We start from the raw sequence: 13,712 nt of genomic DNA, 5'->3' as shown, positions 1-13,712 counted from the left end.
CGTCCCAAAAATTCCCAACAAAGTTACCTATCGTTAGCATCTTGATTGCACAAGGCAATATGATATGTAGATTATAGCCACCGGCGGAAGAGACTAACGGCCCGCTGCCAGGTGCAAATCCCGACCATGTTTTCCACCGCCTGCTAATAGTCTAAACCACCACCAATGAGAGAAATTGAAAGATTAGGCATGCAAGAAATATCAAGCCACTATTCTCGATAAGAAAGTTCCCCGTTCGATTTCATTCAGGGCGATCACTCCTCTCCTCTCCTCTATTTAAGACGAATCACGTCTAGACCTCATTCTGCACACTGAGATAGAAAGCAAAAGCTACAATTCCGAAACCGGAGCCACCGATAACATGGCGGCTCCTCGACAAATCAGTCTAATCACTGGCAACGCCAACAAGCTCGCAGATGTCAAGGAAATCTTGGAACCGAGAGGTTTCGTGGTCAGGAACCAATCGTTGGACATTCCCGAGTTACAAGGCACCATTGAAGAAATCACCATTGCGAAATGCAGAAGAGCGGCAGAGCTGGTTCGTGTCTTACTAGTGATCAAAGTCTTTTTGAATGCTTTGCTGATGGGGTTTTTCGACTGTGTACAAAGGTAGGAGGACCAGTCTTGGTAGATGACACGGCATTGTGCTTTGAGGCCATGAACGGAATGCCGGGCCCGTACATCAAGTACTTTCTCGAAGCTCTGGGGCCGGAAAAGCTGCATCTCATGCTGGCCGGCTTCGAAGACAAGAGAGCGCAGGCGGTAGCCACGCTCGGCTACTCGCAAGGACCAGGCCACGAGCCCGTCTTGTTCCAGGGGCGCGTCGATGGCCGGATCGTGGCGGCGCGCGGCACTCTGAGGTATGGGTGGCATGCTTGTTTCGAGTTTGAAAAGACGGGCCAAACCTTTGCCGAGATGGAGGATGCTGAGAAACACAAGATATCGCATTTGGGAAAGGCATTGGATAAGCTGGCTCAATATTTGGAACAAGGTGCGCAGTCATGAAAGGAGCGCAACAGTTAGGCGACTGGTCCGTTACTAGATGATAGAGCATAGATTTTGAAATTCAGCAGGTACTTGATACTCTAGATCACAGTTTATACAAGGCAAATGCACTGGAATTTTTTTTACTTTGATTTTTTCTTTGTAATACAATGTTAAGCCTCTTTCTATTAAATCAAATGGTGAACTTATAGTTTGATCGGATCTTTCGTCCATAGTTTATATTTCTATACCTCGTTCATAACCCGTGACATGTTTCTCTCTGTTGCATTTACTACGTTACTCGTCAGCAGTCTGTTCTAAAGAATTATAAAAAGTAGTCGAAGAAAACTCACCAAGACTCAGCATTAAAAACCCCAGCTCATCCGCGTCTTCCAACCAAATTTCAGCGCGGCGATTCATGACAACCTCGGGATCGATGCCAACAAAATCAGCAAACATAAAATCGCGGCCCTCGTCCCACTGGGCGAGCCAGCGCCCGTACAGAGTCGCCCACGCACGTTCGTCGGCCGCGTTCCAGAGAAACTTGGCCCCCGGGCCCGGCATCCGCGCGAGCTCCCGTCCGCCGTCGTACCGCGCGCCCCGGGGCCCGTGATACACCGAGTAGGCCCAATGCGCCAGGTGCAGCGCGCACATGGACCGTCGTTTGGCTTCGACGTGGGCCCAAACTGTCCAGACGGGGACCGCCCGCGCCGTCTCCTCGTGTAGGATCAGGCCCGTTGCGGCCACGTGGTGCCCGAGGGCCTGGATTTGATTTAGGAGCGAGGGCGGGATGAGAGACTGTGACGTCTGGGACGGCGTGGGAAAGATCAAGAGGAGGAGGTATATGACGACAGACTGCAGGGCGGCGAGGAGGGTAGGTTGGTCGTACGTTCGATGCTGTGTCACCTGTCAGTAAATCGCAGAGGAACGGAGTGCAGAAACCAGGACCAGGACAAATAGATACCTTGTTAAATATAACTTCGAGTTCTTCACGAACGGCACCACCGATTCCGGGTCCAACACTGGCATCACATTGGCCCGACCATATCTTGCACAACGCGATACAATTTGCCAGCGGCCTTGGCGTCCCTTCTTTGAACTGCAAAGGATGGATAATGGGGGGTAACTGAAATTCCTTGGCCAACATGCGTGGCCAGGAGCGAAGGACTCTAAATATCGTGCGCACTGATAATGGTCGGGGTCAGCGTTGACCCCTCCTCTTGGGAGTAAAAACGCGATGGGCAGAATCAAAAGGGGGAGGCGCCATTCACAACTCCGTGTTCCAGAGAGCACAAGAGGGGGGTATTGACTTACTACTATGCTTCAACACGGCATCCCCGCCATGTGGTCCGGGTCTCCCCACCGATTGTGATGACCACTCGTCGAGACCGTCACCACTCGGCGAGGGATGCGGCACCGCGCTGGGCGTTGTGTGAAGCAGATCCAAGCCCATACCCGCGTCCAGAAACGAAGACATTTCCAGACCATCCTCGGACGACGAGAAGAAGCCGGGCGTCAGGGCGCCATGGTGTGAGGTATCGAGGCTGGCAAAGTCATAACCCAGGGATGCTGCCGCCGCAGCCGCCACCGTTGTCGACGAGGAGGACATGGCCTGCTGCTGCTGCTGCTGTTGCTGCGGGGCGGCGGCGTAGGGTGAGAGCCCATGAGCCGACGATGCCGACGAGGATACCGCCGACGATGGCGCTACAGTCGGCAGCGGGACGTCGGAACAGGAGCCCGGGCTTGGGCCCGGGGTTGGCGGAGGTCGGACGTAGATGCATGCGGCGCCTCGACCGGCACAACGAGAACACGCGGGCCGGGCGAGGTCACATCGGGCCTTGGCTGTTGTGCAAGCCTTACAGGCCTTTTGGCGTACAGACGTCTTAGGCTCCAGAGTACATTTCTTAGCGTGTCTAATGAGTGATGATTCTGGCAGAATGGGTGGTCAGCTCTCGGAGGATTTGTTTGTGATGTGTGTCTGTGTTTTGCTATCGAAAGGGTAGGCTTTGAACTAGGCGAGAGTATCTAGTGGTGGCTATAGTGCTTCAATCGAGGAAATCCTATACTGGCCTGCACCAGTGGCGTATAAGTGGACACTAATATCTGAGACGTGAAAAATGAAAAAAAGGGGGAGAGTTTCTGGTAAGTATACTCACTCTGCCGAAAGGTCTTATTACAGAGTCCGCACCGATTTTGGTGCTCCAAAGTGGTGTTCATCCTGCTGGCGTCATTATCATCACTCTTTATCATTATTATTTAGTATGAAAATCGGCTGGATTGAGTTGAGTCTTTGGAACACGGAGATCCGGGTCCCGTTTACACAAGGATTTGCTTTCTTAATCCAGTCGTCAAATACCAATTGCCAGTTGAGTTGTTGGATGCTTGAATAAAGTTCCACATGAGAGTTGTACCCGGAATTCCGAGGAGCGCCCGTTGCTGCGCTTCTCTTGCTCATAAATAGGAGAGAAACATGAACAAGCTAAGCCTTTTTGCGGACTAGCGGCTCTTGTCAATATGTGCTATGTTATTGCATACCACTTTGTCTAGGGGAGGTAACTTACCTACTAGTACCTGGTAAGCCCCGGGTAGGGATATCCTCAGTAAAAAAAAAAGGACCCAGTCCTGTGGCTGACGACAAGCTAATTGATGTCATGTTTGTCTAAAGAAATGCTGAAGTCGTATTCTGATCATGACCAAGTGAGGCTTAGATGGGCGGTGTATAGAAGAAGCTCCTTTATCCTATGCCATAGGCCCATAGCACAATCATCAGCTTGTCCGACAGGGTGGGCCAAAACATGTCGTATACTGTCAGAAATTCTGTTGGGATGTTCAAGTTGTTAGATATTTACAGTCCATACTCATCCATCCAAACATCGTCTACCATGACGGAGAAGGATGTGACGCCCAATCTGGAATATCCCGCCTCTTAAATAACACCGGCATTTCCCTACAAGGATCCTTGGTATACCCGATGAAACGCCGTGATATAACGCCCCAGCCGTGCAATCAGGAGCTTCGCCGATATGCGAAACCAACATGTATATAACCAGCCATGGAGCAGTCAATTTCTTTTTCTTTTTTTTCTTTCCCCCTTTATGTCATGTAATACTTTGGTCCCTCGCCTCCTTGAGGTACTGACCAGTTGATGTCTTGCTTTGGTGCTTTGATGTCGCAGGTCTTGCAGTGGATGCAGCTAGGTCAACCGAGTTAGTTTGTAGTTCATCATCAGGCTTATAAATATGGACTCACTTTTGTGCGTTGATCTGAAACCTCACTCCATGTGGCTTGGACTCATCCTCGACATACTCATAGACACCAGCAGGGCAGAATCGGTTCTCGACACCCTTGAAATCTGGGTATGTGGAGTCGGTGTGAGCGTCCCAGTCCTTGACTTGCAGGTGGACCGGTTGGTCTTCCTCGTGATTCGTGCCTGTTCGCGATACGCTGGTGAGGATGTCGAAAGAGATCTTTCCGTCGGGCTTGGGGTATTCAATCTTCTTGCACTGATCCGCCGGCTTTGTCGAGTCGTGATCCGTTGTCTTGTGCTTCAGAGTCCACGGCACTCGGCCCTTGAGAACGAATGCCTCAAGACCAGAGTACATCACACCGCCGTACAGTCCCAGGGGGCTGTGGAAGGAAGGGCGCATGTTTCGCACCTCCTTGAGTTCTTTCCAGATGCTAGATTTGCGCAGCGACTCCTCGTAGTCATACAAAAAGACCGAACCAGCATCACCGTCCTTCAATGCACCCCATGCAGCTTCAGCCGCAAGCATTCCAGACTTCATGGCGTTATGGGTACCCTTGACCTTGGGAACATTGACGAAACCAGCGGAATCTCCAATCAAGGCACCACCTGGGAAGGCAACCTTGGGTATCGACTGGAAACCGCCCTCGACCAGTGCTCGAGCACCATAAGAGATGCATTTGCCACCCTCAAGTACGCTCTTATACATGGGGTGCTGCTTCATCTTCTGGAACTCGCCATATGGTGACAGCCAGGGGTTCGAGTAGTCCAGAGCAACCACCAACCCAATACTGACCAAGTTGTCTCCAAAGTGGTACATCCAGCCACCACCGTAGGTATCTGCAGGAAGCGGGTAACCCATAGAGTGGCTGATCTCGCCCTTGTTGAACTTTTCCGGCTCAATCTCCCACACCTCCTTAATACCTAGAGCGTAGGTCTGGTTCTGGCTGTCCCGCCGGAGATCAAATTTCTTGATTACCTGCTTTGTCAGACTGCCGTGGCAACCCTCGGCAAACATGGTCACCCTGGCGTGGAACTCCATTCCCCTTTCGAAGCCATCCTTGGGCTTTCCATCTCTTCCAAGGCCCAGGTCGTTGGTAGCGACACCCTGCACCGAGCCGTCTGGCTTGTAGAGCACCTCGGATGCCGCAAAACCAGGGTAGACTTCTACGCCAACTTCTTCAGCTCGCTCACCCAGCCATGATGTGAATTGGTTCAGACTGAGAATGTAGTTGCCATGGTTGTTCATTTGCGGCGGTGTAGGCAACGGAATAGCACTACCCTTGGTAAGGAAGCGCATCTTGTCATTTCCGGCAGGCGTAGCATGCTCGAATCGATTTGGGTTCTCCTCGTCCAGCCAGTCCGGGAACAGCTCTTCGATTCCACTGGGCTGAATTACAGCACCAGACAGGATATGTGCGCCAATTTCACCAGCCTTTTCCAACAACAATACCCTAAAGTCCTCGTTGCCGGCCTCGTTCGCTAGTTGCTTGAGCCGAATAGCGGCGCTCAGTCCGGCGGGACCTGTGCATAAGAAGACCAGTAATTAGCACGAGTCCAGATGTGTAGAGAGGGCTTGCGTTGTATCTAAGCCATGTACATACCGCCACCGACAATACAAACATCAACTTCATCGCTCTCCCGATCCACTGACTTGGGATCGAAGCTCTCGTCGACATCAGCGAAGCGGAGTGTTCTGGTTGTGCTAAAGGGTCGAGCTGACAGCCCGCGACGAAGGCTAGAAACCGTCGTGGCGGCAGGGGCTCTATGCCTGCTCCATTCCTGTGGTGCTGCAATGGATGCCCTTGCGGACTTGTACAGTCTGCCGCTCAATCCTGAGCGTGTTGGTACTGCGCCGCGGCGCATACACCTCTGGAGGGGAGCACAGGTCGACATGGTGTGTGTGTCGGGGGGCGATTGTCGCAATTGAGGTGTTGTGCTCAATCAACGAAGAACAAGACTTGTTTTCTGTTGTCTGAAAGGGAAAAGCTTCGATATTGATCACCGTGCACTCAGCGCCATGAGGCAAGATCACACAAGTCAATTGGGGATATGGTGTGTGTGCTGTATGTGACTGATGCGCCAAATAGCAACTTGTGCGCAAATGCTACAAATGCCCTGCGTTGACCTAGGCGAGAAAAGGCAGCAGAAGAAGAAGAACGAGCGATGACATCAAAAGCTGCAGTCAGTGTGTGTCTTCTCTGTGCTGCTGCGACCTCGGTAGAACCCGAGGTTCTTTTTCCATTGGATTTTACCGGGAGCTGCTTTTTTAGCTCTTGAACAAAAAGGCATTTCGCCGGGGGTACCCGCATAGCAGCGGATCCCGGCAGAACCCAACTGGCCTATGAGACGCCCTCCATTACTGAGGTGCTGCACTGAGCCGAAGCGCCCGCGGGTCTATATTCCGTACGACCAGACCACTAAACCCCAGGATTCTACCAAGTACATACAGTAATTCCGAGTTAATGCTTTACCCACTTTTGCACCACTCTCGCCCACTTATGGTCTTGATACTTGATCAGACTCAAGAATAAGGCTAGTAGTGCACTTGCTGTCGTCTGTACATTCGTGGTATGCATGGTCAAGAGACTGGATGGTTATCTCGTCAGACAGTTCAACCAAGGTACCCAATGTTTCATTCATGGGGCAAACGTTGATATGGCACTGTAGTTCTATCTGGAGACACGTGCCATGCCATTGATTCCAACACATCGTACGTAGTGATAAGAACTATTAATTATTTCCGGCATCATATTAACCCTGGAGAAATAATACGGATACCTACGTACCTATTCAAGATCTGGGGTTCTTGTGCTGTAAAACGATTGGGTAATCCATGCACTATAGCACGTGCAAATCCAAGGTAATGTTTTCACTTCACTCTAAACTTTCCAAAGAATCATGTTTATTCATAAAGCGTCAAACAGTAATCTCAATAATTTTTTTTCTTCATTTTCATTATACTCGCTGCTATGGGTAACCACAAAATGTCCCTCTAAAAAGAAGGCACGCAAGACCATACCCGTATTGCCTTGGCTAAAGAATACACAGTAAACATTTCATCTAGTCTAGCTAGACGGCCAATCCCTTTTTGCTGCCCGAGAAAACATGCCGAAAAGGGTTTTTTCTCTTCCAGTAATAAATCGTGTCTAGAGCTATTACAAACGCCTCGACGCCGCCTGGGGGGTCGTTTGGCCTCCCAGGTAAGGATGGCGACGGTTCGCTTCGTACAGCTCATTCCTGACAATAGAGCGAATGTGGGTATACATGTCATGATCTGGAATTTTCCCTGTCATGATACAGCAGTTTGAGAGGTTCAACCAACCTTTTCAAACAATTATTACTACGACATCACGAGAAGCTTTTCACTCCTCCTTCTCCCTGCGCTCCTTGAGGTTGATGCCCAGGCCGGAAAGAATGTCAGTTAGGCCCGAAGCGCCTCCACCAGCGCCTCCGAGGAGCGACGTGAGAGCATCAGTGCTTGCACCTGAGTTTGCGGCACCAGCGTCGGCTGTGGCTCCGCCAGTCAGTTGGCCGATGAGAGACGAGAGCGCATCCGTGCCAGTGGCGTCGCTCGCAGCAGCATCCGCGTTGTTGGCATTGTCGGCACCGGCGGCGGCATCGGTAGCGTTGCTAGCAGCAGCATTGTTGTCGTTGTTCTTGTTCTTCTTACCGCTCTTGGCGTTTCCAGTATCAGTGGCTGTTCCATTGGCGGCGGCAGCGTCTTGAGCGGCCTTTGCGGCGGCCTTGGCTGCCTTCTTCGCCGCCTTGGAATCAGCAGTTGCGTCTCCGGTCGAGTTCGAGGCCGTCGCAGCAGCAGTAGCCTGGGCAGCCTTTGCAGCAGCCTTGGATGCTTTGGCGGCAGCTTTGGCGGCCTTCTTCGAAGCTTTGGCATCTCCTGCATTGGCTGTGCCGTTGTTCGCAGCGGCATCAGTAGCAGTAGCAGCGGCATCTGTAGCCGTCGCCGTGGCATCAGTAGCAGCAGCGTCGGTAGCTGTGGCTGTGGCATCCGTAGCAGCGGCATCCGTGGCAGCAGCGTCGGTAGCACTGGCGACGGCAGTGTCAGTAGCAGTTGCGTCGTCGGCGTTGTCATCATTGTTGTTGTTGTTGTTGTTGTTGTTGTCGTCAGCGTTATCGTCGGCATTGTCATCAACGTTTTCAACGTTATCGTCGACATTGTCATCAACGTTGTCATCGGCATTGTCAGCATTGTCGTTCTTCTTCCTGGGGTAAAGCGGCTGGTTAAAGGCACGAGCCATCAAGCGGCGTCTAGTGCTGGCATCAGCAGCATCGGTTGCGGCGGCAGCCGATGACGCGGCAACAGCAGTATCAACGCTTGCTGTAGCTACGCTGGCGGTAGCAGTATCGACGCTTGCCGTCGCAGCAGCGGCAGAGGCGGCAGAAGCTGAGGCGGCAGAAGCAGCTGCAGCACTGGAGCTTGCAGCGGCGGCAGCGGCGGCGGCAGCTTTCTGAACAGGAGTTAGTATAAGAGTAGTTATACATCGTGTTGGGTTGTATATTCTCACCTTGCCCTTCTTTCCATTTCCGGTAGCTGCGGTTGCTGCGTTCGCATTTGCAGCATTCGCGTTGGCGTTGGCGTTGGCATTTGCAGCATTGGCATTTGCATTGGCTGCGTTGTTGTTATTGTTGTTGGCATTCGCATTCGCGGCGTTCGCATTAGCATTTGCTGCGTTGTTGTTGTTGTTGTTATTATTGGCATTAGCATTGCCGTTCTATAGTAATAATTAGTGCTTAATACTTTTGTACAGAAGAGTTTTACATAATAAGCTTAGAACATCCTTCTAGGTAAGGAATACTGAATACATAACAGATATGAACTTACAGCATTGGCGGCATTAGCAGCGGCGTTGGCAGCACCACCGTTTCCCTATGTTATTGTTAATAAGATCTCTTGATATCCAAGCACCGTGGATCAAAATTTACATTTCCTTTGCCACCCTTGCCCTTGCCCTTGCCTTGACGGGGCAGAAGCTCTGCGCCATGGTAGGGAACGGCTCTGGCAGCAGAGTCTGATTATGGAAATGATTATTAGCGTGACTGAGTGCTTCGATAATATGGGTTCGATGAGGAATGCTTACGAGGCTCATAGACCATGCGTGGCGCCACACCTTCCTCACGGACAGCTGGAAGAGATACCACAAAGTTGGCAGAAGCTGCCAGCAGCAACAAGGCAGTACCGAAATTCTTCATTTTGGCGATCGAAGCTAGAATAATTTATTGGGAGAAAAGACCGGCTTGGATAGGCAATCTAAAGTGAATGAGAGTTGCCGAAGAAGAAGAAGAAAACACGAGCCCAGCTGTGTTTGTGTCAGCCTTGTCACGATCGTATGTCTTGTGCAAAGATTATGTGATATAACTTACCTCTGTATGCAAGAACCAAAAAGAAATACTGGATGACAGAGAAGGTGGATGTCGAGTGTGCAAGAAAGAGATCGGGTAGGACGGCAGCTGGGAGAGTATAGTATTTATGGCCGTCCAAGAACTCAAGAGCCTCAGATCGTTCGGGAAACACTTGATGTTGATCACAGGGATGGTCAACATCGCTACCACACACACATATTCCATCTTTCTTTCCAGACCATGATTAGAGTTTGTGATGAACCAGCATCCCAGGATCCCAGTATTGGCAAGCACCGGCGGTAAACCATGTCCCAATCCAGAAACCGAGGAATATGCTTGCTTGAGCGGTGATATCGGAGGTTGCGATCGCTCGCCATTCTTTCAAACGTGCGGCTCTGTGCCATTCTGGCCAATAAGAGACTGCGGTAGTCAATTCTCGAAACGCGGAAGGTGTGTTATAAGATGCTTTCTGAAGGAGATCATACAAGTGGAGTCGTGAAGGTGGAACAGCTGGGGTCGAATAATCCTCTGGGAAGTGACCGGGGGCTCTAGGTTGTGACGAGAAAACAAGAAGAGAACAATGAATGGTCTGGGCGTCTCCTCTTGGATGTGTATTGGTTTCGATTTCCGCCAGACGGGAATTGCCAAGAAATCTTTATTTAGATATTGGAGTTTTGTCGATCCCAAGCAAGAAGAAGCCAAAAGAGAGAGAGAGGCTCCAGTGATACACCATCATGGTATGGGGGAATGGCCAGGCCTTTCAAACCGGAGATCAAACGCGGACCACTTCGAGATCAAACGTGGGCCCCAGCAAGCGAAGCGAGCCAAAACCCGACCCCCGGTCCCCCGCGCTGTGTTGGGTGCGTGCGCCAAGGTTCCAACTGCCGCTCGCTGGGTGATCATCAGCAACATCGCGTTGTAACATCAGGAGAGAAAGGGAAAACATGGCCTTTACACACGTGCGAGAGACGGACCAAGACCAGTGTTTTCAGATGGCAGCAGCGAAGATCCCCGACCTTGAAGGCGCAGCGCCAAAGAGCCCGTCACATCATCATCAGGTCCAAGTCATGGTGCGAGTCGTCGTTGTTTCATGGAACGTCTTGATTCCGGTTCCAAAAGGTCAAAAAATTCATCGTAACAAGTCCTCGCCAAGCCGCCCTAGCGCTCGCCTACGGCAGTCTTTGGAGCCCTTTCACAGACGACCATCACGGCGATTCCATCAGAAAGACAGGATGACAGCCGCACAAGCACTTTTGAATGAACAAGATGGCAGCAAGTATTTCTTAAAAAAAACTCCATCAATATTACCGGATGCCAAGAGCAGACAGACTATTATAAGATTCAAGCGCTACCGCCTGCGTAAATATAGTTGGACTGATCTTGTACTAGTTCTACAACGGGGCAGAGTATACTCTGTAAAGTGGCGTTTATTTACCGGGAGGACATCGTGATGTGGGGAACCCCGAATCCTCGTCACGACTCGAAAAATACAAGCTTAAACTCCGCAATGCTTTATTCATCTTCTTATGACCGATTGTGGTATTGTTTGTTGCAAGCCCTGCACGAGATCGACTCCACCAATTCCAGCGCGATGCCCTTACTTCCATGTATATCCACTTTGTGCTTTGTCTACTACTGGGCATCGAACCCGGATTTTCGCACCTTTTAAACTTGCACATACAAATATACCTCCATATCAATTGGCTGACAAGCAACAATGAAAAGCTCGAGTGACACAAACTCTATTTGTCGATTCCCATGCGTCTTAAACTGCCGCCGGCTCTGCTTATTTGGTGCATAGACAGTCATATAATATGCCCTGTAGTTGGTCAAATCCCGTAATGGTTCTCATCGTCACTAGCTTCTTATCATATGTGGACTGAATCGGGGAGTTTGGTATGGACCCTCACCTGGTTTGCAAGATGCAAGCAAGGCATTCGTGGCTAGATCAAGTGGAATGTGGTCCAGCCGTGATAAGCAAGGCGACGATCTGTTGGTAGCGAAACGACTCGACTCCTCCCAGGCCGTGGGCCCCTGGTTGCCTTGTGTTCCACCTTCCCAGCCGATGTCCATTGTCAATGCATTCCGGGTCCCCATCAAAGAGGATATAAACCCGGAGGGCTTCCCTGCGCTCGCCGTTTGAGACTGCACTGCCTCCTTTCTTTCGATCTAGGCGAGTCAAGTATGTCATATCCTAAATTAAGCACAGTCGTGGTCATGGTATGCTCTCATGGAGAGATCTATTATTATGTGAAGGGTATTAACTCTGATATAGAAACTGGAAAGGCTGAATATAGAACCTCTGGCAGCCACCATCTTCTTCATTCACCATTGAAGTATCATGCACTCGAGAAACCCCGGGAAATGTGTTTGCAGCAGAGTCCCACGTCCAACTCATTTTAACGTCTATCCGTTCTCTTATGATCTTTGGTTATTCGCAATAGACTTTCGATGACGCTTGTAATTATCATTGGAGAACTCCGATACAATTCTCATACGTTCTAGCAGGACCAAGCACCTGTATCGATTGAGGTGCTGTTATATGAACAAACGTTACTCGTGGGAGCTTTCGTCCAGACAAGCATCGCATATCCACTGGAGGGCCAAGAGTCATGGCTTTAAGGCATGAGGTAGAACCTACACCAAAGTGTAGGTCTATCATGGACGTATGACCAAGCTTAAATGTTTTCACATTTGCATTTGCGTATTTCTTGATGCCTCTAAATCTAGTCGTTTGCATACTACTCTTTCTGCTGCAGCAGTCGAGAAGAGACCATCAACTTTTACAAGTCGCGGCTGGGTCTAACTTTTGTGATAATTTAGATTCATCTTCTGGGCAGTTGAAGTAATCCTTGATGAACGAGACCAGCAACTTTCGCTTGTTAAGGTCATGACCTTGCAGTTATTCTCACGGATCGTTTGGGTCTAACAGCATCGTTCGAAACATTTCTGAGTTTTATGAACCCCTGCTCGTGAGGCCAGATGCTTTTCTAGATCAGTCGATCACGAGAATTCCTACAGACGTTTGTCAACATTAATGAAAATGACGGACGTTGGACAGACTCCAAAACAAAGCCATAAACAACTTTGAAATCACGCAGAGAGCATCTTTGACGCGGATATCTAGGAATAAGCACTGTTACCGGCATGATCTCACGGAACCCAATCCTCCACGTTCTGCAACTAATGAACCTGATGAAGCGTGTCCTAAAACTCACGATAAATCATCATATCTCCGCTGGAGCCTTTTCTGCTCTCGTATTCTTAGCTGTCCTGCTCGAGGCAGTGGGCAAACGATAACCACCATCGCAACGATCCAGGAAACCAAACACAGTCTTTGAAGACAGCCACCACTGCATATAAACATGCAAGGCAAAAATCAAGCCTCTGGAGTAATTGCTATTATCGGACTGGTTTCTCGGCAAGCTGCAAGCTGTGGCAGTAAAAGGCCCGAGTCCCCGAGTTTCTTCTGCTTGGCCCAAAACGTTATGCAGAGCCACAACTGCTTTTGAATGCCTTCTACTCAAGCCACATATAATGACGGGAGCTTCAGCCAAATCTGATTATTAGGTTTGCTTCAAATTAATTAATACTTTCATCAAGCTTGGCTATCTCAATCGCAGTATCAATGACCAAGATAGGAACTCACAACTTGCACAAGAAAATCTTTTTACTTCATTTTCCCGTTTCTAACTTTCCATTTCTTCTTCTTTTCTCGAAAAGAAGAAGAATAAGAAGAGACCCATTTGAGTGCATATGGTAACTTGCAACTTGCGCTTCATAGGACCGGGCTTTTGTCCGATATACGGCAATATCTTAGATTAATGTATATAGCAAATGCACACACAAATGTTAATATGATTTCACCGGCAATGATGAGCGATCAGCCTTTCCGTGATTGAAGTTGCATATAATAAACCGCTATATACTCTGATACGAGACTAGCATGTCCATGCTTACCCTGCTTTTGCTGGAATCCTTAACATTCTGGTTGAGACTTACAATGAACGGTTCGCATATCTTGGTAAAAGTCTCGGGGATTCAGCAATATTAACTCTAATGTAAATTTGACAGCTCAATCGCATTAAAAACAATGGTATACAATCATTTTGAAAAGCTATGA

The 13,712-nt window shown here is 49.7% G+C and overlaps 4 protein-coding genes across 4 annotated transcripts; 1 reads left to right on the top strand and 3 right to left on the bottom strand.

The window, feature by feature from the left end:
- Positions 1–361: 361 nt before the first annotated feature.
- Positions 362–1,005, top strand: PFICI_10300 (Inosine triphosphate pyrophosphatase; the record flags this gene model as incomplete). Its single annotated transcript, XM_007838881.1, has 2 exons — positions 362–538; positions 610–1,005. 2 exons carry the CDS (start codon positions 362–364, stop codon positions 1,003–1,005), a joined length of 573 nt encoding a protein of 190 aa, XP_007837072.1.
- Positions 1,006–1,229: 224 nt separating this feature from the next.
- On the bottom strand, positions 1,230–3,234 carry PFICI_10299 (uncharacterized protein; the record flags this gene model as incomplete). Its single annotated transcript, XM_007838880.1, has 5 exons — positions 1,230–1,276; positions 1,338–1,881; positions 1,949–2,169; positions 2,299–2,913; positions 3,141–3,234. The coding sequence occupies 5 exons, from the start codon at positions 3,232–3,234 to the stop codon at positions 1,230–1,232; spliced, it is 1,521 nt and encodes a 506-aa protein (XP_007837071.1).
- Positions 3,235–4,077: 843 nt separating this feature from the next.
- Positions 4,078–6,124, bottom strand: PFICI_10298 (electron transfer flavoprotein-ubiquinone oxidoreductase; the record flags this gene model as incomplete). Its single annotated transcript, XM_007838879.1, has 3 exons — positions 4,078–4,177; positions 4,234–5,752; positions 5,833–6,124. The coding sequence occupies 3 exons, from the start codon at positions 6,122–6,124 to the stop codon at positions 4,078–4,080; spliced, it is 1,911 nt and encodes a 636-aa protein (XP_007837070.1).
- A 1,469-nt stretch (positions 6,125–7,593) lies between these two features.
- PFICI_10297 (uncharacterized protein) lies at positions 7,594–9,439 on the bottom strand (the record flags this gene model as incomplete). The annotated part of the gene is made up of 5 exons (XM_007838878.1): positions 7,594–8,697; positions 8,755–8,961; positions 9,072–9,116; positions 9,173–9,258; positions 9,328–9,439. 5 exons carry the CDS (start codon positions 9,437–9,439, stop codon positions 7,594–7,596), a joined length of 1,554 nt encoding a protein of 517 aa, XP_007837069.1.
- Between the last annotated feature and the right edge of the window lie 4,273 nt (positions 9,440–13,712).

Source organism: Pestalotiopsis fici, assembly GCF_000516985.1.
Source record: "Pestalotiopsis fici W106-1 unplaced genomic scaffold PFICI_Scf_7, whole genome shotgun sequence".
Taxonomy (NCBI): Eukaryota; Fungi; Ascomycota; class Sordariomycetes; order Amphisphaeriales; family Sporocadaceae; genus Pestalotiopsis; species Pestalotiopsis fici.
The sequence above is the reverse complement of the archived record's forward strand: the minus strand, read 5'-3'. Positions and strand labels throughout refer to the sequence as shown.